The sequence below is a fragment of the Schistocerca gregaria genome, chromosome X (genome assembly GCF_023897955.1).
Source record: "Schistocerca gregaria isolate iqSchGreg1 chromosome X, iqSchGreg1.2, whole genome shotgun sequence".
NCBI classification, from domain to species: Eukaryota; Metazoa; Arthropoda; class Insecta; order Orthoptera; family Acrididae; genus Schistocerca; species Schistocerca gregaria.
Genome location: NC_064931.1, coordinates 770636732 through 770664072, shown reverse-complemented (window position 1 = coordinate 770664072; position 27341 = coordinate 770636732). Strand labels below are relative to the sequence as shown.

At 37.6% G+C, this 27341-nt stretch overlaps 1 protein-coding gene across 2 annotated transcripts in view; it reads right to left on the bottom strand.

Annotated features, from left to right (window-relative positions):
* LOC126297672 (microphthalmia-associated transcription factor) overlaps positions 1 to 27341 on the bottom strand; it is a 349969-nt gene that overhangs the window by 189227 nt on the left and 133401 nt on the right. For both annotated transcript variants that reach the window (XM_049988778.1, XM_049988777.1), the window contains exon 3: positions 11774 to 12049. In XM_049988778.1, the coding sequence (XP_049844735.1) occupies positions 11774 to 12049 (276 nt within the window). The remainder of the gene's footprint in view (positions 1 to 11773; positions 12050 to 27341) is intronic.

Below are 27341 nucleotides of genomic sequence, written 5' to 3'. Positions count from 1 at the left end.
GGTCGAAGTAGAGAGGATATAAAATGTAGACTGGCAATGGAAAGGAAAGCTTTTTTGAAGAAGAGAAATTTGTTAACATCGGGTGTAGATTTAAGTGTCAGGAAGTCGTTTCTGAAAGTATTTGTATGGAGTGTAGCCATGTGTGGAAGTGAAACATGGATGATAAATAGTTTGGACAAGAAGAGAATAGAAGCTTTCGAAATGTGGTGCTACAGAAGAATGCTGAAGATTAGATGGGAAGATCACATAACTAATGAGGAGGTATTGAATAGAATTGGGGAGAAGGGGAGTTTGTGGCACAACTTGACAAAAAGAAGGGACCGGTTGGTAGGACATGTTTTGAGGCATCAAGGGATCACAAATTTAGCATTGGAGGGCAGTGTGGAGGGTAAAAATCATAGAGAGAGACCAAGAGATGAATACACTAAGCAGATTCAGAAGGATGTAGGTTGCAGTAAGTACTGGGAGATGAAGAAGCTTGCACAGGATAGAGTAGCATGGAGAGCTGCATCAAACCAGTCTCAGAACTGAAGACCACCACAACAACAACAACATTAAACCTTTCCTGCATTATATCTATCTGATTTTGTATTTATAACCCTGTATTCACCTGACCAGAAGTCTTGTTCCCCCTGCCACCAAACTTCACTAATTCCCACTACATCTAGCTTTAACATATCCTTTTCCCTTTTTAAATTTTCTAACCTACCGATTAACAGATCTGACATTCCAACCTACTGATTCAAACCTACAGATAACAAATCGAGCAGCACACCTGTAATTGCTTTGAGGACTCCCTTTAACCCAATCTTGTGGGCACCCTAAACAGTCAATCAGTACTCAAGAATGGAGCACACTAGTGTTCTATACACAGTCTCCTTTACAGGTAAGCCACACTTTCCTAAAATTCTCACAATAAACAGAAGTCGATCATTTGCGTTCCCTATGACCACCCTTATATGCTTGTCCCATTTCATGTCAATTTGCAACATTGTGCACAAATATTTAATCAGTGTGACTACATCCAGCAGTGCACTATTAATGCTGAATTCATAAATTGCGGAACTGTATTACCTATTCATCTGCATTAACACATTTTTTCTACATTTAAAGCTATGATTCATCACACCAACTAGAAATTTTGCCCACGTCATCTTGTATCCACCTACAGTCACTCAATGACGACACCTTCACGTACACCACAGCATCATCAACAAAGAGCTGTAGACTGCTACTCACCCTGTCTGTTACCTATATAGAAAATAAGTGTGATCCTATCCCACTTCCCTGGGGGACTCCTGATAATATCCTTGTCTCTGGCAACACTCGTCACCGAGGTAAATTTTCTGGCTTCTAAGAAGTCTTGTTAACAGTCTGCGGTGAGGCACCATGTCAACAGATATCTGTACTGCATCGGTTAGCCCGCCAGTCCCTTCTAGCTTGTCCTGTATGTTCTCTAATGTCTGTCAGCTCAGGGGAGCGTGGCAGCTTCTTTAATAATGTGATGACAGTTTTCAGGATACATTCAAGTTTCGCACTTTGTATTATTTCTTGTAATGTTTAAGCCCTTAGAGCTACACTGCTTGATATCCCATTGGCTTGTTCCAATTTGCTTTTTTAAAATTTAAATCTTTCTGCCAGAAATACTAGGAGCAGTCAAATGAAAACGAGACTGAAAAATGAAAACAAGGCAGAAGAAGTAAGTAAACTGTTTATTATCTCAAAAGTTATAACCGTAACTGTCAATACATTTATCCTAATGTGAGACAAGATTGTCATTGCCCCCAAGGAAAAATGTTTGCAGATGCTTCCAGAACCCTGATTGTACCCAGACATTGCACCTTGTTGTCTTACGCAAATCAGTCGCCATGAATGTCTTCCAAACAGCAATGAATATCTTTCTTCAGGGCTCCAAAAATGTGGAAACCACATAGGGAGGGACATAGACTGGGATTGTATGGCCCACATCTTGCCACATTTGTTTAAACTACACTGAAGAAGTTTTACTGGGAAACCTTTACATATCCTTCACACAGTCCCGATCTCTCCCCCATGCGATTTCCATGTTTTTGGAGCCCTGAAGAAAGATAGTCATGGCTGTTGATTTGCTTTTGGATGAAGAGATGTACATCTGGGTACAATCATCATTCTGTAGGTAACAGCAAACATTTTTCACATGAAAGCATTGATCATCTTGTCTCACAGTGCGATAAGCATATTAACAGTAATGGCCATTACATAAACAGTTTACTCACTTTTCTCCATCTGTCTTGTTTTCACTTGACTGACCCTTATAGTTTTCCTCAATATTATTTCTATCATTAATTGTGAGTTTGTTAAAGTAATGTTTTTGTTACTTGTTGTAGCTCTGTTGTGACATGTGAGGAGTTGTCCCTGACAATTTACCACTAGCGGGCAAAGTTCTTGAATGATGTCTAAAACTATATAAATGTGTGGTGTCTGTTCTTTTGAAACAGACACCATGCAGAATCCACAGCTGTGATCCCCTTCAATTTACATTTTATGTCTAAAATCTCCTTACTTCTATCATCTGTGTGTCTGCTAAACCAGAGCGCATTTTTTGCAGGTTCTGGAACCTCAGGGGTCACCAGAGTACTCTTCTCCTGAGATTTCTCCTCCTTTTCATTCAGAACTTTTGGCAGTCGAGATTCTTGTGAGGGTTTATCCACTATGGGTGTAGGAATGAAAGAAGAGAAGCCAGCCCTGGGACCCACAGTCCACGGCACCTTCAGCCATTGGTTAATGCTTGATGCGCACATGCTTAATTTTTGTGAAGTGGCCAGTAACAACTTCCACAAAATGGGTCACACGTACACAAGGAAGACATAAGCTCGATGCACAGGCATTTAAAACACTGCATTGGGATGGAAAATATGGCTTTTAATCACTGTGGTAACACATCATTTTGACCTGTTCTGGAAGCAAATTCCCCTCAAAAGTGAAGACGAATTTGTTGGTGCCTACCTTGTCTGCCAGGCCTCAAAGTACACAGTCTATGAAGTAATTTGTCTGCTGCATTAGCTCTTGGTGAAAAACTAATCCCTGTAGAATGTTGAGGTCCTTATGGGGGTTAATGGTAACTGGTACATCTCAAAGTTGTTTACATGAGAGTAATACCTGTGACAGGGTGAGGTTTGCTGTCTTAATTTTAGATGGAACCTTTTTGTAACTTGCTAAGTGAAGACAGTTTGCCAAAAACATTTTCAGTATTCTCTACAATCATCATTGGTCAGTAGAAAGAAAAGACCCTCCATCTGTTTGGGTGTGAACTAGGAACTGAGGAGAACACCTACAAAGTGCTTTCTTTTGTGTTCCTCCCACAGCGTAACCAATGAGGGAAGTTCCTATGATGATAAAGAGCAGCACTGATTCACAGTCTACCTGAATAGCTGCCAGGGCCTTGTGGTCACTGATGGTAATTTTGTTCACTTCATAACACCATATGTCTGCCATGATGCCTTCTACTCCCAACGAGGGCTCTGTCCAAGGTCTCCTCCCAGCCCAAGCAAAGGCAGCCTGGCATGATGGCCAGTGCCCAGAGTCCTTGTGCCCACAAATGAACAGATACCTATCCCTCAGCATGTGTGGGGAGGTGATAACTCAAGCATTAATACTGCGATCCTCGAGTGGTCAGGAAGCTACCACCATATGGATACCTAACAAACACCCACATGGACTGGCTACCATGCTGGATATTGGGCAACCCTTCCTTCATGACTCTCACAATCTGTAAAATATTTTGGAAAGGTGGAGGTCAAATCCAGATGCAGTGATTGTACACAATTTAACCAAAATATGTGGTGTAAAGTAAGGGGAGAAAGTGAGAGAAGTCAAAACTTATGCCCTAAAAACGAGCTAGGTTATCAGCAGGCAATCTGTACTAGATAATAACTCCGGAAAAATATATATTTAGAGAGCAAAATTATAGCACAGAGAAGGAAGAAGTATTGCAATGGCTTGGAGCTCCAAGCTGCACAGAATGGGGTAGGGGATGGGAGGTGGGGGGTCAGGGGTGAAGTGGGGTGTTTTGTAAATACCTACATACTGATGGACTTCTGAATATAACAACTCTCAAGCATGCAGATTGTTCCCTTTGTACTGCTTATGTTTCTGGCAAACCACATGTCTTGGCATATAACATTGCCATTCTGTGTCTTGTAGGTTTGATATTGCTACTCTTACAACCAGTAAGGTAAGTAGAGCACAATTACTGTAGCATCAGATTAGGCTAGTGTGTAAACAAAATTCTCATGCTACAAGACAATGTTCTTTCACCTAAAATTTTTCAATTCTAAATAATTTGTACACTTCTCGCACTGCTCTCATTTTGTTCATTTTGACTTGATTTGGCTTTTATTTGTTAGCAAGGTTTTGGCCAAATTTAAATTTGGCACATATTTCTAAGGTATATGATATAACACACTTAAATTTTTTCAATGTTTGATGTTGACTGCCCAACATAGCCTAAAATCTTGTCTCGCACTTGTTACGTAGAAATATTTTTCTGCTTCTCTTAATGTATCTTTTAATATTAGTCACTGATATAACAACAGCTGTGTGGTCACTGATTTCCCCCTTAACGTCAAATGCATGAAATAATTGAGGTCTGTTTTGTCACTAAGAAATATAAATGAACCCTCCTTTATCAGATCACTAACAACTGTGCCAAGTAGTGGCACTAACACCTGAGATTCACCAAATCTTACTACAATGACTGAGTATGGTGATGCATAACAAAAATTAAAGTGATAATCAAATACTGAATGTTACTGTTGGCCACTGATTTAGCTGTGGAACTGTAAATTTTCATAAATGAATAGCTGTTTAAATAATACTTGCACTCAGTCTCAGCTATAATTGCTGTGACATTGAGACATATTTTGGACAGAACAAATAAAATTTTTTTACATTGAGCACCAAAACAACTTTGTTTATAATTAACACAAAAAACTTCAATCCACATACATTGTAGGATCTCGTGAGTAAATCAAGCAAATGAACTAATAGGACTTGTTAAAGTTGATAATATTAACTGCACTGACCAGGAAGAGAAAGGAAGCATAATGTGTGTAAGTAAGCAGAAATCAGCATTATTTGAATAAATTCCTATCTGCATTTGGGTAAGTAAATCAGTCACAGATAATGGGATTATTTCTCTTTGTGAATACAAATAATTATTTGTTATTTATAATTCATAAATTAAATAGCCAATAACAATCGATGACACATTTTATTCGTTTACTTTCTGTAAAGAACACTGTAATTATTGTTTGTTGCCTTGGTTCCATGAAGTTTCTATTTGATAAATAACTCATTAAAGGCTGTCCAGAAATTTCCCTCGGTGGCACAGCACATTAAGTTCCAGATTACAAAGCTAAAGATTTAGGGTTCGATCTCCCATTGGTCCTATGATTTTCAGTTACTGATCACTCCTCTCACTTCTAACAATGAGAAAAATGCCAAGTCAAGTTGCACAATGTTTTGTAGTACATGCTGAAATGTATGTCCCCCCCATTAACTGGCTGTATAAGTCAGTTCAGAGACGGTAGGAAGGTAAGGGCACACCACTACACCTACAAAGGAACTGCAGTGTGCAAACCAACTTTCAGGTTGAGAACAGCTTTAATTGCTGTACAATGTAACAAATTCAATATAAAAATGCTTCATAAGCTGATGGCCTTCAGTAGTTACACTACCAAAGCATCCCAGTCAACTGTCTCTGCCCTTGCCAGTACTTACACCCACTCCCCCCACTAACATGCGGAAGTAACTTAGCTAAGTAGAGAATGAAGCCAACAGAAACCCTTAATTTAAACACTTTCCTCCACTCTACCAATATTGGTAATACTATCAGATATTTGAGTCTCATTGATATAATAACACAATTTGTTTGTATTCGTAGTGCTACAAGATGAGTGAATGAATTAAGGACTCAGTCCATGCTGATTACTAACAGCAACCGACTTTTAAATACTAAATCTCCTGAACTGTTTGTAGAATGTTGCTGAATGTCCAAAATCATCTGAAAGTGTTTTAATACTAAGTCTGAGTACACTTTCCTGTAAAAGATGAAACTGCATTTTGATTAGATATATGTCTATGTAGCTTTGAAAAATTTTGGGAGGGGCACTGGGCTTGAGTATATACAAGATCGTAATATTGCAACCACTGGCAACTTTACGAAGAAAGTGTCACGCAAATGGAAGCCTTTTTTCACCTTTCTACACAAATTGAAATTATTGCAGCAATGTGTTACCTATGATTTAAAAATAAACAGTTTACCTGTATTGGTGCCCAAGACTAAGGGTGGGTCACAAAAAGCTACAGACACATGATCGCAAAAGAAATGTCAAAGAAATCACAGTCATGAGTTTCTAATGTTGTAAAAATAACATTTATTTCTAATAAGATTTGTGAGTTGAAAGTAATGTGAAATCACAACTAAGTTATTTGCCAAGAACTATAGCAGAGTTAATGATTTCTCAATTTTCATGGAAGTAGAAAGTTTATACTATTATCTTGAAACAGAGATAATTTTGCAGTATGTAACACACAAAAACCCTCTTCGCATGTGTAGAATGTATTTTCTTTAGTGTGTCACAATGGCAAATCTTCAGAAATCAAATTAATTTCCCGATGAGATGTTTAGAAAAATAGTAGTTCTGAAAACTAATTTAAAAGCATCAGAAAGTATATTTATTTCATAAGCATCAAAGAATTGAAGTAATAAGTCCCAATGGACTTCAAATGCATCTCTGAGATTGTGCTGAAAAGTAATTTGTCTGATTTTTTTATGTGGAAACTCTTAAAGCTTGTTTACATTATTAACATTCTACATCCTTATTCTTCATGTCCATATATTTATTTCTCAATTAGTCACCCTGGCAATGAACATATTTCTCCCAACCAGAGGCCATTTTGTGGATACTGTCACTGTTGAATGTTTGACTTGTTGACAGTTCCACACCCTCACCTCTGCTTGCAACACTTCATCACTATCAAATTAAAGCCCTCAAAGATGGTCTTAAGTTTTGGAAACAGATGAAAATTAGATGGGGCCAAGTCCATTTGGAGGGTGACTGATAACAGTGAACACAAAGGAGTCAGATTGCTGCAGATGTCGCAGTGCTTGTGTGTAGTTTGACTTTGGCATGTTGTAGGAGAGGGTGCTCCATGTGTGGATGAACTCTTCGAATTCATAGCTTGATTACAGCACGCTGTTCTTCACACACTGAAACAATTACATTACACATTACACACTACAATTCGAAGCCCTCTAGTGGCAGAGGGCTGCAAATATGTAGACATGAAGAATAAAGATGTAGAATGTTAGTAACACTTGTTTTATTTAAAAAGCTTTAAGAGTTCTCTTATTAAAAATTTCGAAGTATTGCTTTCCAGCATGCCCTCATATTTTCATAACACTTTTTATTCATAGATGATGAATAAATGTTTTTATTCATGTAAATGAATAATATTTTGAACTAATATTCTTATTTGTTGCTCACAAATAGTTTTTTCTATCTCTATACGTTATGTATCAATTGAATAAAGCTTGCCCAACTCTGATGATAACGAAAGGGCATGCTTCATGCACACATTGCAAATGTTCTGCCTGTGTGCAAGTGAGTGCGAGTGTGTGACATCTGTGTGGCCGTGGACAAGGACTCGCTCGGCTGTGCCACGCTCACTTCGTCATGTCGATATGCAAGGAAACACTGATCACCTTTTGCAACTTTCACCAAATTATAAGAAGTGTATTCACATGTTTTCTTGGTCACTGCAGTCATTGCAGACCACTCTGAGTGGCCAGCACCTGCGGGGTTCTACAATAAAGCCTATACTTTTGATTTACGTTCCAAACTGAATTTATGATTTCACATTGTTGGCATCTTTCTGCTACTAGTACTACATGGGCATTGTTGCCAATAATAGATGAGACTAATTTTGTAACTTTACCATAGACATTCTTCTTCCTTCCCTGAATGGACAAATTCTCCCGTAAGTACTTAATGTGGCTGACAAAATCTTCTCTCCATATATGGATTGTAAGTGATCGATGGTTCCGTGGTGTGTGTTTTTTTTGTTTTTTTTTTTAACATAATATACCTACAGATACATGCCAATTTACTCGACTACCTGAGTAGCCACTCCCTGTGTAAAGCACATGCCTGAGCAATTAAGAGTGACCTACAACTTTCCATCTGACAGGGGAGATCATGAAATCCTTGTTGAAGATCACTGTACAACCATGTGAGCCACTGGTTTAATCTCAATAGCTGACTCCAACCAAAGCACAGTGATTGGTCTTGGGGACTACGAAGCAAAATGCAATGTGTTTCCACCCCAAGCGTAATGTTTGTTGTATTAAACACTACAATCAGACATCTAAATGAACAAAGGGTGGCATCTGATCTCAGGCAACAGACATTGTTCATATTGACATCAGTCACAATTTGCTGCACCAGTGCACTTAATAATCATTTGCAGTGCTCTTGCAACATATCTGATGAAACCCACTGGCAAGCATACTTACAACACACTGGTCTTCCTTCCCATACTGCCAGTTATTTCACTGATGGACTCAAGTGCCTGCTTTAAGTTGGAGCTGCCAATGGCCAGTGTACCCAACCTTTGCATTTGTCTAGACCTTGTATGAATGTTGGCTCCAGTTGCAACTGAGAAGGCATCCCACGCTGGCTCAGATGTACTCTCAGCAATGGATGCACTCTCAGCAACAGACAGCACATTATATCTCTCGTTAAGGCAAAAAGAGAATGTCATTTGATCAGTACTCACATCTGCCTACCACCCAGAAATTGGCTACCCCACCATCATCTTCCACTAACTCTCAGATGAAGATGGACTCACCAGGACAAGAACTTTCAATTTGAATCCTGTCATGATCAACACAACTTCTAGTGTTAACTGAACAGTGACTCATTCACTCTTTGCCCAGACGAAAAAAAGTCCCATCCACATTTCACCACATACAACCACAAAATAAAAAAGGTAGTAATCCAAGCAATCAGGACCGACTAGTGTCAACACTGAGATAGCTACGAGAAAATCAAACTATGTGACAAATAAAAACATAAATACAAAGAATGAAGACAAGAAAATAAAATGAGTTCTGGTTATCTTTTAAACAATCATCAACATTAACTAAACTCACCCAAAAAAGAGAGAAAAAAGCATACTACTTGGAAAGCTCTGAGTGCTGAAGACAATTACACTGAATACACACAGAAAATAAAATTTATAGTAGCATGCACCTAATGATTAACTTTGAAATATGGTTGTTTGTGTGTATGTAACTAACTTCCCTCAGAAAATGCAACCTTTCCAATCAGTTCCCCAATTGTCAACTACTGATTGTCATTCCTTACAGACACCCCCATTTCTGTCTTCACAATATCTCTCCTCTCTCTCTCTCTCTCTCTCTCTCTCTCTCTCTCTCTCTCTCTCTCTCTCTCTCTCTCTCCAGCCTATCTAGAATTGTTACAGATGAAACCATGTCCAATCATAAAGAAATGTGTCTCAGTGATACTGTTTGAGATCATGAATCATGCTGTTGAGTCACTTGGAAGTGAAGAACTGTCCACCACTAGAGGTATATTACTGTTTATGGCACGTGTGATTATGTCCATTCTTGACATTGTGAAAAAAAAAAAAAAATCAAATGGAGAGCATCCAAAGTCAGCATCCACAACATGCATCATAACCAATTGAGCACTGAATTAATTTTCTTTTATTTTTATATAACTTAATGTTTGAAGACAGTTCTTTCATCTTCCTCTGGGAGAGGAAAGCTTTCTACGCGGAATTCTTATTTAGGTACTAGGTCTACGACTTTGTTTCTGCTGTTTTTTCTTGAAATTTGGGGCTTTATTAGGAAAAACTTACAAAAAATAATTATGATTCATAGTATTGTGCATCACTGGCCACTATATTCTCCCATCTTCTGGATAGCATATGAATCCCATGGCGGAGGAACTGGGCGTATTTTGTGGGGATCCAGAGAGAGAAATATACGGAGAATATGGCAGGAGGGATAGGACTTCTCATTTCAATGTTTCCATATACATTTTGATGGGTTTTGCGACATGGGGTCGAGCACTGACCTGCTGTAAAATTACCTTTACATGTCTATCACTGTATTGTGGCTGTTTGTGTTTCAGTGCTGGACTCAAACGCATCAATTGCTTTCAATAATTATATCCTGCGACTGTTTTTGTCTGTCTCCCACCGTCATGCCGATCTTCAACATAAAAATCACTATTCATAAGGTGTTGAAAAAAATTCTCTGCACGTTCTTCCACTAATAGTTCCCTCACCATTGGGCTTTCCCATCATTTTAAGAGCCACAGCCGCAGATTTCTTCATGTTAAAGCAGAAAATTAAAACTTCCCACAAATGGCGAGAAATGGGCATGTAAGTTGATGTACTTAATCAAGAATAACCTTATGATGCAATCACAAATCAACTAATATTTTTATGGAATTATGTTCACAGATGTCTAAGCTTATTGTATTACACCTATGACCAACCACCCGAACTCCACTTGCCACTATTGCCCCCTATTGCAAAACAGTGGAAGCAAAGTTGTAGACCTAGTAATAAAATTGTATGTACAATTGTCTACACAAAATGCCTGACAAAGTTCAGATCATCCCCTCATTAAAAGATAGATAGTTCTATCACTACAGGGTGTTCATGCTATTACTATCACTAAGAGAATAAGTATTCTCATTCACTTCCAGTATCCCACGTACACTTTATATCTCTTACAAGGTCTAGCAGCACACATTTCTTGACAAACAGATTATGTCCCAATTTCAATCTCAAACACCTCTTTGGTTTCTTACGAAGTTCAGTCATCAGGCATTGTTAATGATACTAAATCACATTAGACTCTTAACACTTGTCAGTTCCTCAAAGGGCAGCTATTTCCTACAGAATTTTCTTTCATACCTTCCCTAACTTTCATTTCCATAATCACTCACAAAAAAACACAAAACTCTACACTTAACATGTGTCCATTACAGCTATCTTTATGAAAGTCAGTGATAAGCCACATCCATTATCATCACACCAAAATCATGATTTCATTTAGTCTAGCACCTCTCAGAAGTGAATACGGATAAATCACCTTACAAAAAAGCTAATCATAAATAAGTTAAAGCACTATTGTGATCAATGTCCTAATAACTCCCATGATTCGCAGCTAACTTGGACCCATGTACTTGAAAATGACATTGATGTACTCTGTCTGAAACAAATCCACATCCTAGGAACTAACATTCCAGCTTGAAACAGTCCTTGTAGTTGTAGTTGTCATGACATTTCCTCTGCATTAAACCTCTTTTCCATTAAATTATATTTAATGTTTTCTGCATTTCTAAGCTGTCTTACTGCTGTCATCCACAAACACATTTTCCCTTAATTATTTCACTATCTAGTTCCGGAAATTTAGCCTTAAAGTTCAACTAGTGTTTCCTATTAGATATAATAATCTCATGTCAAACTACTCTTCTGTTTTGACAGAACTATCATCTATAATATACCTGTTCCCTATCCCACAGTGCGGTTTTGTAATAAATATTTTTACATCTCATTATTGAATGCAGTTTCCATATCAATATAGAAAACCTTTTACAAGATTTTTCCTCACTTATTAATCTTGGCATTTTTCCAATAGCAGCTGTAGAAATAAACAGATTAAAATTCAAGTAGAAGTACAAAAACTTACCTCAGAGGCACTTGTAGCAACTGAGCTTAGACTTGGTGACAAGATATTCTCCGAACTGACGCTGGTCATATTCTGCTTTGGCTGCTGTTCAGGTATCACTGGTGCAGAATTGACAGGAGCACTGTGTACTGTAGAAAGCTGACCACGAGCACTACCCAAAACCTGCTGGGCTGCTAGTAATGGCTGCTGACCCGACTCACACAAGAACTGTCGAACCTGGTTCTTTTGCTTCTGCATTACATGGTAACGAGTAGGGTTCTCCAACTCGGTGCGAACCTGAAAATGACAAATTGTGTGTACCTGCAGTTCTGAAATAAACCATTTTACCTGGGTATATTAAATGCACACTATATAGAACAAAGTGCCTGACGCACCAGCTGCATAGATTTTTGTAAACATCGATTTCTCATTCAGCAGGAAACAAACAGATGCAGTATATAAAAAAGACAACATAAGAGAAAACATAATGGACTGTTTTGTAAAGCTGGTAAAAATCTGGCATTGTCAAATAGTAAAGTATCATACAGATGAAGTGTCATTAAAGCTATTAGAACTGTGTTGTATTAGGTGACCACATTACTAGCAGCAGTGCAGTAAATATCTCACTTTGACTCACAAGAGATGCAAAGCACTAGAATTCTGTCAAAGTAGTAAACGTACATGTAATTTCAACTTCTGTATGAAAAAATATTATCTGATCATGGAATAGTGGAAAGAATATTTTCAGTTACTGTATGTGGATCACAGTTAAACAACACTAAAATGAGAACCAAGCGAAATAAAAAAATTAGTGCATGGCTAAGACAGAAAAGTTATGTAACACAATAATTTCTGAAATACATGAATAGTTATTTTACTTCATAAAAATATCTTTTAATTATTTGATTCAAGATGAGAAAACAAAACTACAGGAACAACTACACAAACCACAAAAAACATTTAGTTTAGTGGTACAAATGGATTTTTAATGTTGTACCTTCAGGGAAAAAAATCAGTTCAAATAACTGTATAATGTCACTCAAAATAGCTAACTTTTCGAGAAGTCTCATTTTTCTCTACATTTGCAAAATAGTTCTTGCAAACCTACAGTTACCTAAGAATTAGGGGTCCATGAGGGGGAGGGGATCAAGAAACCAGCGTTTCTTGTTGCGAAACACAGACTGGAAATACATAAAATTAAAAGTGTGTTTGGTAACTAAAATAAGCTACAGAATACTTGTTACGTAATAATGTTTAATTTGCTCCATTAACTTCCAGATGGCATACTGTTTAGGACTGATATTGTTAATTCAGTTGTACAGTGAATTCTGATGACACAGTAAGGGAATAGAACTGAAGTGCCACAATGAAGTCCCTCTATTGATATAAATTATTGTTCACTACAGCTAAATTTTACCACTCTCAAATAAAGGTTCAGAGAACATCCCCAAAACAATTTGATGTGGAGGAACATTTAAAGTAGATCACAAAAAGAATCGTGTGTATGAATTGTTAGCTAAACAAAAGGCATGCAAAAGTGAATTTTAAAAGCATGAAAGACAATCTCTGTGCTTATGTCTGCACTATTTACATATTAAGTGGTTGTACTTTTAAGTACAGTGAATTCAAAGGAAGAAATAATTAAACTGCTGGGATATGACACCAAAATGCTGAAAATGGAAAATTTAACAACTGTTACCTATAATACAAAGGACAAATAAGTAAGTGCTATAAAGGAAGGGAGAGACAAATAATGAATTCCTGATTCAATATTTTAAAAACATTGTTGTAACAAACAGTAAAATGTCCTGGAATTCAGTCTTATTGGATAAATGAGCATTTTAAAAATATTTTGAGTATGAGATGGGACATAAATGAAAATGGTAAAACAACTGAAAACAGCTGCAGAGATGTATTAATCCACATTGGCACAAACTACTCTCGGTAGCAGTGAGGAAGAATTATTAAGTGGAACATGAAATCTAATAGCTCAGTGCAAATTCTGAACACAACCTCCAGGCTGGTAATCAGTGTATTATTCACAAAAAAACTGATAAGTGAAATACACACTAATAGAAGAAACAGACAACAATGTGACAGCTTGATGCAACATTCATTGTCCAATAAATGACAAATGTTGGGGGGAAAATGGTCTGTACATCCACTGGTTTGGCTCCATTAATTTCAGCCACATATTTGTAGATTTGTGCAAAATCCTAAAATGAAAGGTAAACAGATACTTTCTGATGTTGGTGATAAATCCAGGGTGGAAAATTAAACTTAAAGAAAAACAAAACTGGAATGTCAATAGCTTAACAGCTAACCTGGAAAGCCTTAATATTTCTAAAATTGATTAAGTTAAAACAGTGCTTTCAGAATGTGTACACATCAAAATTATGAGCTGAAATGGACACTATTTAGAAGAAGATTGTACAAAAGTTTTGAATAGTATTAAGAACTTTGTTGTAGCCAGCAGGTTGTTTCCCCCCCCCCCCCCTTTTTTTGGGGGGGGGGGGGGAATGTAGCTCTCATAGATGCTCCTGCATTCTTCTTGATGCCTCAGTATGTAATAAATTAAGAGAATACTCAAATTTTTAAAATTAAAAAATGTGCACAGGATCTGTTCTTTAAATAGTTTGACTACAGTGATTATTAAAATTAACATCATTCCTGGAAAAGCAGTAACAAAACTATCCTTATATAAATTCCAATTTATCCTAAAAATTTCAGAGTGAGTATAAGAAAAACATCGTGATGGCAGCAGACTTCAACTTAAGTATGTTAAAGCTGTGATGTCACAAAATTTCATTACTTAAACCAGAAATCCAAATTCTTATTTTCTGAAATGACTGGAGTAAACAGCAGATAATATTATTACACTCACTCACTTTCATGATGGTAGTAAGTACTACTTAAGCCTACAGATTTCTCGCCATTCTACACTATTAATTTCTTGCCATTCTTTGCTATTTATTGACCTTCCAAACAAATAAAGCCTCAATAAATGTATATAAAAAGAAAATTTATTAAAGTTAACTTAAATTTTCTCCACAATAAGCTAAATGTTTTAAGCTGTGTTATAGACCCCTACAACTCAAGCACCAGAAACTATTTATATGTACTAAACATTTTTTTTTTCTTCCAATGACCTGGGAAAGAAAGTAAATAGTAAAGTCCAATGGATTACACCAGGAACAAAAATACCTCTTGCTAGTCAGTAGCAGCTCCAGAATCACTGGCAAATAATACCGGGGCCAGCCAAACGGAAATGAGACAGATTGAAATAAGTAAGTACACTGTTTATTATCTTAAGAGTTACTGGCATAACTGTTAGTACATTTATCCCACTGTGAGACAAGACAGTCAGTGCCTTCATGGGGACATATTTGTGATTGCCTATGGAACAACAACTGTACCAAGACATGCTGCTCTTCACCTGAAGCAAATCCACAGCCATGAATATCTATCTATCTTCAGGGCTTCAAAAATATGGAGTTGCATGGGAAGAAATTGGGAATGTATGGAAGATGTGTAATGGCTTCCCAGTGAAACTTCTACAGTGTAGTTAAAACATTATTTCACAACCACTGTCCATTATTATAAACCAATCCTTTGAGCATTGTCTTTTCCCAAAGGTTCTGAAATACACAGAGATAACACTGTTGTTAGAAAAGGGATCAGCAGAAGATATGGAGAAGTCCTACCCTGGTTTTTCTGCTGGTGCAGAAAAACAAATTCAAAACTTCCTTATACTAAATGACAATTTTTTTTACAATTAGGTTGGTTTCCAATAAAGAAAATGCACTGTAAATGCTATCAATTAATTTTTACAGATGATAAACAGTACATTAGATAAAGATATAAGGATCTCATGAATATTCAGTGCTCTGACAAAAAGAATTTTATAAATTGAATCATTCCTTACTTCTCCAGAAACTACAGATGCATGGGAACGGGGGTAGTGCATTAAATGGTTCAGCTCATACTAACAGATAAGAAACAGACAATAACAATAACTTCAGATTCATGGAATTATTACTCTTACTGGGAAACAATTTTCCCAAGGACTCTCATAGCCTTTCCCAATTCTACATAAATGACCTACTACTTACTATAGATGTTCTGTTTACTTCCAGATGATACATTATTTTTAATTAAAAATCAGATAGATGAAAAAAAAATCCAGTAAGTGTTTATATGGCTTTATAAAATCTGGTTCCATTGAAATGGGATAAAACTAAATGTCACTAAAACACAAATGATGTAATTTGAAATGAGATAAAACTAAAAGTAAGACTACTTAGCAACTTCTGCATTTTCACAAATGCCACAAATGTGGACATCAGAAAGTTAGTCATTCAATGATAATTTGAATATGTTATTCATTATGGCATAATCTTCTAGGGGAATTCAACACATGTAACAAGGCTATTAGTATTGCAAAAGAAAATAATTGGGAACACGCGATTAAAGAAAGATTATCATGTCACTCGTTGTTAAAAATTTTGAAAATACCAGGTGGTTATAATTAAACAGATGGTGTTAAGAATGCTGCAGTGCAGGCTGTATACATCACAGGAACTGAAACATTGTAGGTATGCTCATTAATTGGTAGGCTCATGAGGTATGCTGGAAAAAATAATGGTTCAACTTTCTGCCACCAGGTGAAAATATGGTGCTGTAAGCAGCAAGAAAATGAAATGTTTCCTGTTTTGAAGACAGTATGCTGTTTTGTCACTTGGCAATGCTTGCTGATATTTTTTCCTATTGTGATGTAACTGTTGGTGTAAAGGGTTAAGAAGGCTGCAGTTTTCTATATGAAATGCAATGGCTACTGACAAGAAAGACGGTGCACTGCTAGTAAAGTTGTTTCATCAGAACAGCGTCAATAGCACTGCAGGAATGTCACCAACAGAAACAGCTGCAAAGAGGTCTCATGTCAATGAATGAGCTAAAGAATATCCTCAAAGAATTTGAAGAAACAGGTGAATTAGTTGGTGCATCTGTGAGAGGAAGATGACCCATTCCTATGGTAGCTGTTGATGAACTTGCTGCAGCTATAAGCCAATCATGCAGCACATGCCTCAAATTCTGCAGCCAGTGCTCGAGCTGTGTCACAAGAATTCTCTGTCTTCTGGTCTACAGTTCAACAAATTTTGTGGTGCATCTTACACTTGTATCCCTACTAGATTCAGAATGTGCACCAAAAGAAGCCCCAAGAGACTCTACAAAGCTGTGACTTTGTCCTTTGTTTTCTGGCACACATGGAAATAGATAATATGTGGCCAGGGAATATTCTTTTGATGGACAAGGCACATTTTATTCCACAGAGTGCTGTAAATAAACAGAACTGTTGTATACGGAGTCCTACTCTGTTAAAAGTTCTGTGAATACACAGAACTGTCACATATGGGGCCATACGCCACCAGGTGTTGTGCAGGACAATTCACTGCACTCAGCTTATGCATCTATGTGGTGTGATTTCACAAGCTCCTCCATTTTTGGTTCTGTTTTCTTAAAGGAGATGACACCTTGCAGGCCTGTTATATGTACAGTGACAGCTGCACATTATAAGAACCTCCTTGTGCAACACGATTCCAGCATTGCAAAAATACAGCTGCCCACAGTACAGTACTATTTTCATGTCACATGGGGTGATACCACATGTCGCTTGCCAGGTAAAAGATTTGTTTTGAGAAACCTTCAGTAATGATTGCATCATCTCTACAGAATTTTACGATGTGTGGCCTTCCTGACCCAGTGCCCTAAATCCATGTGACTTCTGGTTGTGGGGATATCTGAAAGACCGTGTGTATCAGGAATGTATCGAGACTCTTCCTGATCTGAAGGATATCATACAATGACATACTGCCCTGATTACACCGGATATGCTGTGGGCAACTGTCGAACAAGGCATGTTATGGATGCGTAGCATGTTGCTGAATTGGAAGACCATACGAAGACATGTTGTACCTGGTGAACGTATCCTAATAAACTTAAGATTAAAGGAGAGCACTCGCCAAGAAGCATTAAGTCATCGAGGACGACTTGCTAGCTTTTGGAGCTATCCTTTTCTCTCTCTCTCTCTCTCTCTCTCTCTCTCTCTCTCTCTCTCTCTCTCTCTCTCTCTCTCCCCTCCCCTCCCCTCCTCACAGGAAAGGCTGATGTCAGACTGAGATTAACTGGAAGAATCCTCAGGAAGTGTAGTTCACCCATAAAGAAGGTAGTTTATAAAGCCATACTTGAGTATTGCTCGTCAGCTTGCATCCGTACCAGATAGGACTGATAGGGGAAATGTAGAAGATTCAAAGAAGGACAGCACATTTCACTATGCATTCATTTAGTAAGTGTGAAAATTTTAGGAAAATGCTAATCCAACTCCAATTGTAGACACTAAAAGAAAGGCATTTTGCATCACAGAGTGGCTTACGGTTAAAACTCTAAGAGTTTAAATTCCAAGAAGAGTCAATCAAAACATTGTTTCCACTTATGTATATCATGTATCTTGCAAAAATCAGGATACCAACAATTGTCCTTCCCGATCACCTTTCACAGTGAACAGGAAAGGTGGGGAAATGATGTGGTACACACAGTATCCTCTATAACACAACTTAAGGTGGCTTGTGGAATATATACACAGAACTTTAAACTTCTTACATACCCATTAAAACACTATGGCCAAGCAGCTGTATGTATGAAGTTAAAAATTTACCATCAACTAAATGGTAGGAATACATTCACTCTACAGCTTGATTCTATGAAAAGGTTGCTCTTTACTTTCCTAGTGGAAACTTGCTATATTACATTGAAGAATTCATGTATGACAATTTCACAGTTTGAAGAAGGGAACTGCATATTTTTCCGTAGACTGTAAACCAGTATGCGTGTTGCACAGTTGTATCACAGTAATGTATGTGAAACAATGTAATAATTTTGTATCACAACTTACAAAAATGTTTCATTGTAGATCCTGACATGTCTACAGCATGACAAATCAAATCATATCTAGAGCAAAACTGAATTCCCTAAGAACTCAAGGCAAGCATTTTACACTACTGAAAATACCGAACTAATTAAAACTGTGCACCATATTGACAATTTAATCCAGCTCTCTGCCTTCTACTATCAACAGTACTGTTGACTCAATCAGATTCCATGAGACAAGTAGTAAATTATCCTAAAGGAACTCACTGAACACAGACCCATTTCATATGCAAGTGTAATGGTATGGAACCTGCAACATGGATAACTGGAAGATGTAAGCTTCATCACAGACAGAACTGATTTCTCATACTCTGTTAATGTATAACCAAACAAAGTAGGAGAAACATACATACTCTGTAAATCACCGTGAACTGTGGAGAGTAACTGTGTGCACTTTAATTAGTTTAATTTTGTCTTCATGCCCCCCTATGGGGACAATACAATGGGAACTGAAGAATATCCCTAAATTTTTCACTCAAAATGGGTTCTTAAAATTTTGTAAGTAGCCTTTGGTGGCATAATTTGCATTATCTTCAAGAATGCCAATTAAGATTTTTCAATATTCCTGTAATTCTCTTTCGTGACTGAAATGACTCTGTGACCATTCATGCCACCCTTCTTCGTATGTGTTCAATATCCCCCAGCTACATTATACTCTGCAAGCCAACTAACAGTGTGTAGTGGAGGGTACTTCTGGTACCACTAACTGATGACCCCTTCCCTGTTCCACTTGTGAGTGGTGCATGGGAGGGATGATTGTCAGTAAGCCTCTGTATCAACTATTATTTCTCAGATTTTCTGCTTGTGGTCATTCTGTGAGTTGTATGTGGAAGAAAGTAATATGTTGTCAGACTCTTCCCAGAAAGTGCTCACTTGAAATTTCTATACTAAATCTCTCTGTGATGCACAATGCCTCTCATGTAACATCTGCTACTATAGTTGGTAGAGCATCTTTTTAAAGAACTTAACACCACGTAAACAATCCTGTGAGAAACATGCCACTCTTCATTGGGTCTTCTCAGTCTCTTATCAGTCTTCATAGTAAGGGTCCCAGATTGGTGAGCAATACTCAAGAATTGGTTGAACAAGCACCTTTTTAGATACTTCCTTCATGGTTGAGCTATAGCTCCTTAAGATTCTTCCTATGAATCTCAGTCTAGCATATGACTTCCCTACTACTTCTTTCATGTGGTCATTCCACTTAGGGTCACTCTGGATAATTACTCCTAGATAGTTTATGGTAGATACTGTTTCCAGCAATTTATAATCAATAGTGAAGTTGTGCAGCAGTGGATTCCTTTTCCTGTATATGCGCGGTATGTTACATTCATGATCAACAGTCAGAGCCTGCACATTCTTCAATCCTCTGCAGGTCATTCTGTAAATTGATGCTGTCTTCTGGTATTGCTACTTTCTTATAGATGGATAGTCTTAAAGAGCTTCCCATGGTTTCTACTAGATCTTTTATGTGCATTGTAAACAATAATGATCCTATCATACTTCCTTGAGGCACTCTGGCAATTTCTTCTGCAACTGTTGATTTTATTCCATTAAGACCAACGTGCTGAGTTCTGTCTGCAAGGAAGGCTTGAATCCAGTCACTAATCTGGTCAGATACTTCGCAAGCTCATTTTTTTTTTCACCAAACAGCAATGCAGAACAGTTTCAAGTGCCTTCCTGTAGTCAAGGAACATGCCATCAAACTGAGTGAATGGACCTCATGGAGGAACAGAGCTAGCTAAGTTTTGCAAGATATCTTCTATCAGAGTCCATATTAATTTTTAAAAAGGAAATCTTAGTTCTCCAAAAACATCATAATTCTTGGGCATAAAACATGTTCCATAATTCTACAGCAGATTGACATCAATGACGTAGACCTATAATTATGTACATCTGTCCTACAACTGTTCTTGAAAATGGGAATCACCTGCACTTTTTTCCAGTTGTTAGGTACCCTTCACTGCTCTAGCAATTTACAATAAACTGCTGCTACAAGGGGAACAAGTTCTTTCACATAACCTTTGTAGGCTCTTATACATACCTGATCTGGTCCTGATGCCTTTTCACGACTAAGTGATTGTAGTTTCTCTCCTATTCTGCAATCAGTTATCTCCCTGTCTGCCAATTCAGTGTTCATACAATGACTGAAAGGAGGGACCGTGATACAATCTTCCACAGTGAAACAATTTCAAAAGACTGAATTCAGCATTTCAGCCTTCTCTCTGTCTCTTTCTGTTTCGGTGCCAGTACTGAATAAATGAATAGAGGATTTTGAACCACATACTGATTTTACATAAGACCAAAACTTCTTGGGTTTTTTACTCAAATCAGTTGACAAAAATTTACTTTCAAAGTCATTGAACGCTTCTCTCAGTACTGTCGTTATGCTTATTTTTGCTTCATTCAGCTTTTGTTTGTCAACGAGGTTTTGACTTCTTATGAATCTGTGCTGAAGCTCTCTTTCTTCTTGTAGCAGATTTCTAACAAGGCTATTAAACCACAAGGTGTCTTTCCCACTCCTTAAGACCTTGTTCAGAACATACTTGTCTAAGGTATACTGAACAATGCTTCTGAATTTTTCCCATTTGTGCTCCACGTCTTCATTCCCAACACTGAATATTTAATGCTGACTACTCAGACACTCCAGAATTTGTATCCTGTTATCCTTGTTAAACAGAAATATTTTCCTACATTTCTGAACATTCCTTGTAATATCAGTAGTCATAGTTGGTATCACAGTCTTATGACCACTGTTACCTTCATCATTGTTAACCGATTCAATAACTTCAGGTACATTTGTTGCTAAGTGCTCTTTACCTTCTTGAGTTGGTTCTCTAAATATCTGCCCGAAGTAATTTTCGTACAAGACATTCAAAATAATGCCACACAAATACTTGTCTCTGACAGCAGTTTTGATAGCGTAAGATGGGATGCACAAGTATTCTGTAAGCAGTCTACTGTGCAGACTGCATTTTCCTAGTATTCTGCCAAAGAACTGAAGTCTACCTCCTGCCTTACCTATGACTGAGCCTATGCCATCATTAATCTATACTGTGCACAAGAGACATTTTAAAATCTTTGGACAGTTAAATGTTCAACATATGGAAAAGACACACTTACTGAAAGACTGTTTAGAATAAACAGTTGAAAGAAGATTGAGATTGACGGGCTAAAATAAGCTACAGAAGATTCAGAAAAAAATTGTGAAGTCTTTGTATAAGCTCATAAGGAGAAAAGAATGCTTTGAAAGAATTATTGGAAGAATGAAAGAAACACCAGTGAATTTGTGGAGTGGTTTTGGTATGCTTAGTCAAAACTATCATGTTAAACATGTTGCCGAAACAGGCAAGGAAGAAGAAATTATTCTGAAGCTAGCACTAGACACATAACTTGGCTCACATCCCTTTGTTAGTCATCAAACATGGTATCAACATCTCACAGTTATTCCAGATTGTTGGGAAAAACTTTAGATGGCACCTCAACTTTTGTGCCCCATGTGCAGCAGTCCTTAATTCATGAGAACTCAGGTTAAATTTCAGCCATTCAGATATATGTTTTACACAGCTTATTTCTTTCACCATCCCTGTCTCATCAGAGCTTGAAAAAAAAAAAAAAAAAAAAAAAAAAACAGTGCTGCTACAAAACCCAGTGGGGCAAAGAAGCACGGGAAAACTACGACTTCCGTACCCAGATGATAGATGTTGTCCAATAAGATCTACAAAATATTGTTGTCACAGATGTTGCAGACGCAAAATGCTGGACAGGGATGGATCTAATGATATCCTAGAGCAGGCAGAAGCCTATCATGGGCTGCAGGGCCAGGAAGAAGAAGAATAAATGGGAAGCAGTAGTTAGTATCACTAAACAGGCCTCTGCAGAATATTCTTGAGCTCACAACACTCGTGATTCTTAATATTACATATTTTTTAACTCTGAAAACTTTAGCTTCTCCTTTAAAAAAATCCATGTATCACATTATGGAATGAGAGAAAGCAAAGTATGCAAGTTTTTTTATTTTTATATAATCTATGTTTGACAGCATTCACACTACAAATAGAGATTTTTTAAGGCATTTCAGTAGTTTTGCAGAATGCTTCTCCCAGTTGAAGATATTACCAAGCTGAAATTCCAAGAATTTAACACTTTAACTTCTCCTATCTCTTTATCATCATATTTTACGTATATACTGGAAGGAAACCTCTTGAAAGCTCTGAATTGCATGTAGTGAGTTTTATCAAAGTTTAGTGATGAAGAATTATGTCGAAACCATTTGTTAATGTCCATGAAAATTTCATTAACTTATCTTTCCAAGACTATATTTGATTTTCTATTGGCTGCAGTGTTTGCATCTTCTACCAACAAAACAAAATGGGTATCTGGTAATGTTACAGATGAAACATCATTGACATACAGAAGGAAAAAAGTACAGGGCCTAAGATGTGTGTGGTGACCCAAACAGTTCCCAGTTGGATGATGCCTCATAGATTAATGCATATCTTTCCTATTGACACCCCTTGTTTCCCATCATAGATATAAGATCTGAACCATTTTGCAGCATTTCCTGTTGCACAATAATATTCTAGTATGCCAAGATTCCTTTGAAAGACCGCAAAATACACCAGTAGCCTATAATGTATTGTCTACTAGATTAAGAACATTCTTGCTTTATGTGTAGTGTAGATGTTGTTGTTGTTGTTGTTGTTGTTGTTGTTGTTGTTGTTGTGGTGGTGGTCCTCAGTCCTGAGACTAGTTTGATGCAGCTCTCCATGCCACTCTATCCTGTGCAAGCCTCTTCATCTCCCAGTACCTACTGCAACCTACATCCTTCTGAATCTGCTTAGTGTATTCATCTCTTGGTCACCCTCTACGATTTTTACCCTCCTCGCTGCCCTCCAATACTAAATTGGTGATCCCTTGATGCCTCAGAACATGTCCTACCAACCGATCCCTTCTTCTCGTCAAGTTGTGCCACAAACTTCCCTTCACCCCAATCCTATTCAATACCTCCTCAGTAGTTATGTGATCTACCCATCTAATCTTCAGCATTCTTCTGTAGCACCACATTTCGAAAGCTTCTATTCTCTTCTTGTCTAAACTATTTATTGTCCATGTTTCATTTCCATACATGGCTACACTCCATACAAATACTTTCAGAAATGACTTCCTGACACTTAAATATATACTCGATGTTAACAAATTTCTCTTCTTCAGAAACGCTTTCCTTGCCATTGCCAGCCTACTTTGACCATCATCCGTTATTTTGCTCCCCAAATAGCAAAACTCCTTTGCTACTTTAAGTGTCTCATTTCCTAATCTAATACCCTCAACACCACCTGACTTAATTCGACTACATTCCATTATCCTCGTTTTGCTTTTGTTGATGTTCATCTTATATCTTCCTTTCAAGACACTGTCCATTCCATTCAACTGCTCTTCCAAGTCCTTTGCTGTCTCTGACAGAATTATAATGTCATCGGCAAACCTCAAAGTTTTTATTTCTTCTCCATGAATTTTAATACTTACTCCGAATTTTTCTTTTGTTTCCTTTACTGCTTGCTCAATATACAGATTGAATAACATCGAGGAGAGGCTACAACCCTGTCTTACTCCCTTCCCAACCACTGCTTCCCTTTCATGTCCCTCGACTCTTGTAACTGCCATCTGGTTTCTGTACAAATTGTAAATAGCCTTTCGCTCCCTGTATTTTACCCCTGCCACCTTTAGAATTTGAAAGAGAGTATTCCAGTCAACATTGTCAAAAGCTTTCTCTAAGTCTACAAATGCTAGAAACATAGGTTTGCCTTTCCTTAATCTTTCTTCTAAGATAAGTCGTAGGGTCAGTATTGCCTCATGTGTTCCAGTATTTCTACGGAATCCAAACTGATCTTCCCCGAGGTTGGCTTCTACTACTTTTTCCATTCGTCTGTAAAGAATTTATGTTAGTATTTTGTAGCTGTGGCTTATTAAACTGATTGTTCGGTAATTTTCACATCTGTCAACACCTGCTTTCTTTGGGATTGGAATTATTATGTTCTTCTTGAAGTCTGAGGGTATTTCGCCTGTTTCATACATCTTGCTCACCAGATGGTAGAGTTTTGTCAGGACTGGCTCTCCCAAGGCCGTCAGTAGTTCCAATGGAATGTTGTCTACTCCTGGAGCCTTGTTTCGACTCAGGTCTTTCAGTGCTCTGTCAAACTCTTCACGCAGTATCATATCTCCCATTTCGTCTTCATCTACATCCTCTTCCAATTCCATAATATTGTCCTCAAGTACATCGCTCTTGTATAGACCCTCTATATACTCCTTCCACCTTTCCCCCTTCCCTTATTTGCTTAGAACTGGGTTTCCATCTGAGCTCTTGATATTCATACAAGTGGCTCTCTTTTCTCCAAAGGTTTCTTTAATTTTCCTGTAGGCAGTATCTATCTTACCCCTAGTGAGATCAGCCTCTACATCCTTACATTTGTTCTCTGGCCATCCCTGCTTAGCCATTTTGCACTTCCTGTCGATCTCATTTTTGAGATGTTTGTATTCCTTTTTGCTTGCTTCATTTACTGCATTTTTATATTTTCTCCTTTCATCAATTAAATTCAATATTTCTTCTGTTACCCAAGGATTTCTACTAGCCCTCTTCTTTTTACCTACTTGATCCTCCTCTGCCTTCACTACTTCATCCTTCAAAGCTACCCATTCTTCTTCTACTGTATTTCTTTCCCCCATTACTGTCAATTGTTCCCTTATGCTCTCCCTAAACTCTGTACAACCTCTTGTTCTTTCAGTTTATGCAGGTCCCATCTCCTTAAATTCCCACCTTTTTGCAGTTTCTTCAGTTTTAATCTACAGGTCATAACCAATAGATTGTGGTCAGAGTCCACATATGCCCCTGGAAATGTCTTACAATTTAAAACCTGGTTCCTAAATCTCTGTCTTACCATTATATAATCTATCTTATACCTTTTAGTATCTCCATGGTTCTTCCATGTATACAACCTTCTTTCATGATTCTTAAACCAAATGTTAGCTATGATTAAGTTGTGCTCTGTGCAAAATTCTACCAGGCGGCTTTCTCTTTCATTTCTCTCCCCCAATCCATATTCACCTACTACGTTTCCTTCTCTCCCTTTTCCTACTACCAAATTCCAGTCACCCATGACTATTAAATTTTCGTCACCCTTCACTATCTGAATAATTTCTTTTATTTCATCATACATTTCTTCAATTTCTTCGTCATCTGCAGAGCTAGTTGGCATATAAAATTGTACTACTGTAGTAGGTGTGGGCTTTGTATCTGTCTTGGCCACAATAATGTTTTCACTATGCTGTTTGTAGTAGCTTACCCGCATTCCTATTTTCCTATTCACTATTAAACCTACTCCTGCATTACCCCTATTTGATTTTGTGTTTATTACCCTGTAGTCACCTGACCAGAAGTCTTGTTCCTCCTGCAACCGAACTTCACTAATTCCCACTATATCTAACTTTAACCTATCCATTTCCTTTTTTAAATTTTCTAACCTACCTGCCCGATTGAGTGATCTGACATTCCACGCTCCGATCCATAGAACGCCAGTTTTCTTTCTCCTGATAACGACATCCTCTTGAATAGTCCCCGCCCGGAGATCCGAATGGGGGACTATTTTACCTTCGGAATATTTTACCCAAGAGGACGCCATCATCATTTAATCATACAGTAAAGCTGCATGCCCTCGGGAAAAATTACGGCCGTAGTTTCCCTTTGCTTTCAGCCGTTCGCAGTACCAGCACAGCAAGACCGTTTTGGTTATTGTTACAAGGCCAGGTCAGTCAATCATCCAGACTGTTGCCCTTGCAACTACTGAAAAGGCTGCTGCCCCTCTTCAGGAACCACATGTTTGTCTGGCCTTGCAACAGCTACCCCTCCGTTGTGGTTGACCCTACGGTACGGCTATCTGTATCGCTGAGGCATGCAAGCCTCCCCACCAACAGCAAGGTCCATGGTTCACGGGGGGAGGGTAGTGTAGATAGCCTTCTTAATATCAGAACCCTTTAGAAATCTGAACTGTGACTTCACCAATATATTATTTGTTACCAAATGGTTAAGAAGCCGATTGCATATTATCTTTTCTAAAAGTTTCGAGAATATTGGCAAAACTGAAATTGGATGGAAATTTGACCATATTCCTTTACCCCCTTTCTTAAATAAAGGCTTAACTTCAGCACATTTCAACCATTCCGGAAATATCCAACAAAAAAAACTGGCTACACAGAAAACTTAATATTTTATTAAACTCAGAAGCACACTCTTTAATTAGCTTTGTTGATACTTTATGATAATCAACAGATTCACTTGATTTTAAAGATTTTAGGTTGGATATTACTTCTACTGGTGTAATGAGGGTCATATTCAAATGGGAGAAGTTAACTGTGAGGACTGATCTGCTATATTCCATGACAGCATCTACTGAACCTGACAAAGTAACGTATTGTAGAGTAGCGTCACACCTTTATAAAAATAAAGTTTTAACAAAATGTCAGTTTGGTTTTCAGAAGGGTTTTTCAACAGAAAATGATATATATACTTTCACTAATGAAATATTAAATGCTCTGAGTAACTGGAAGTCACCTG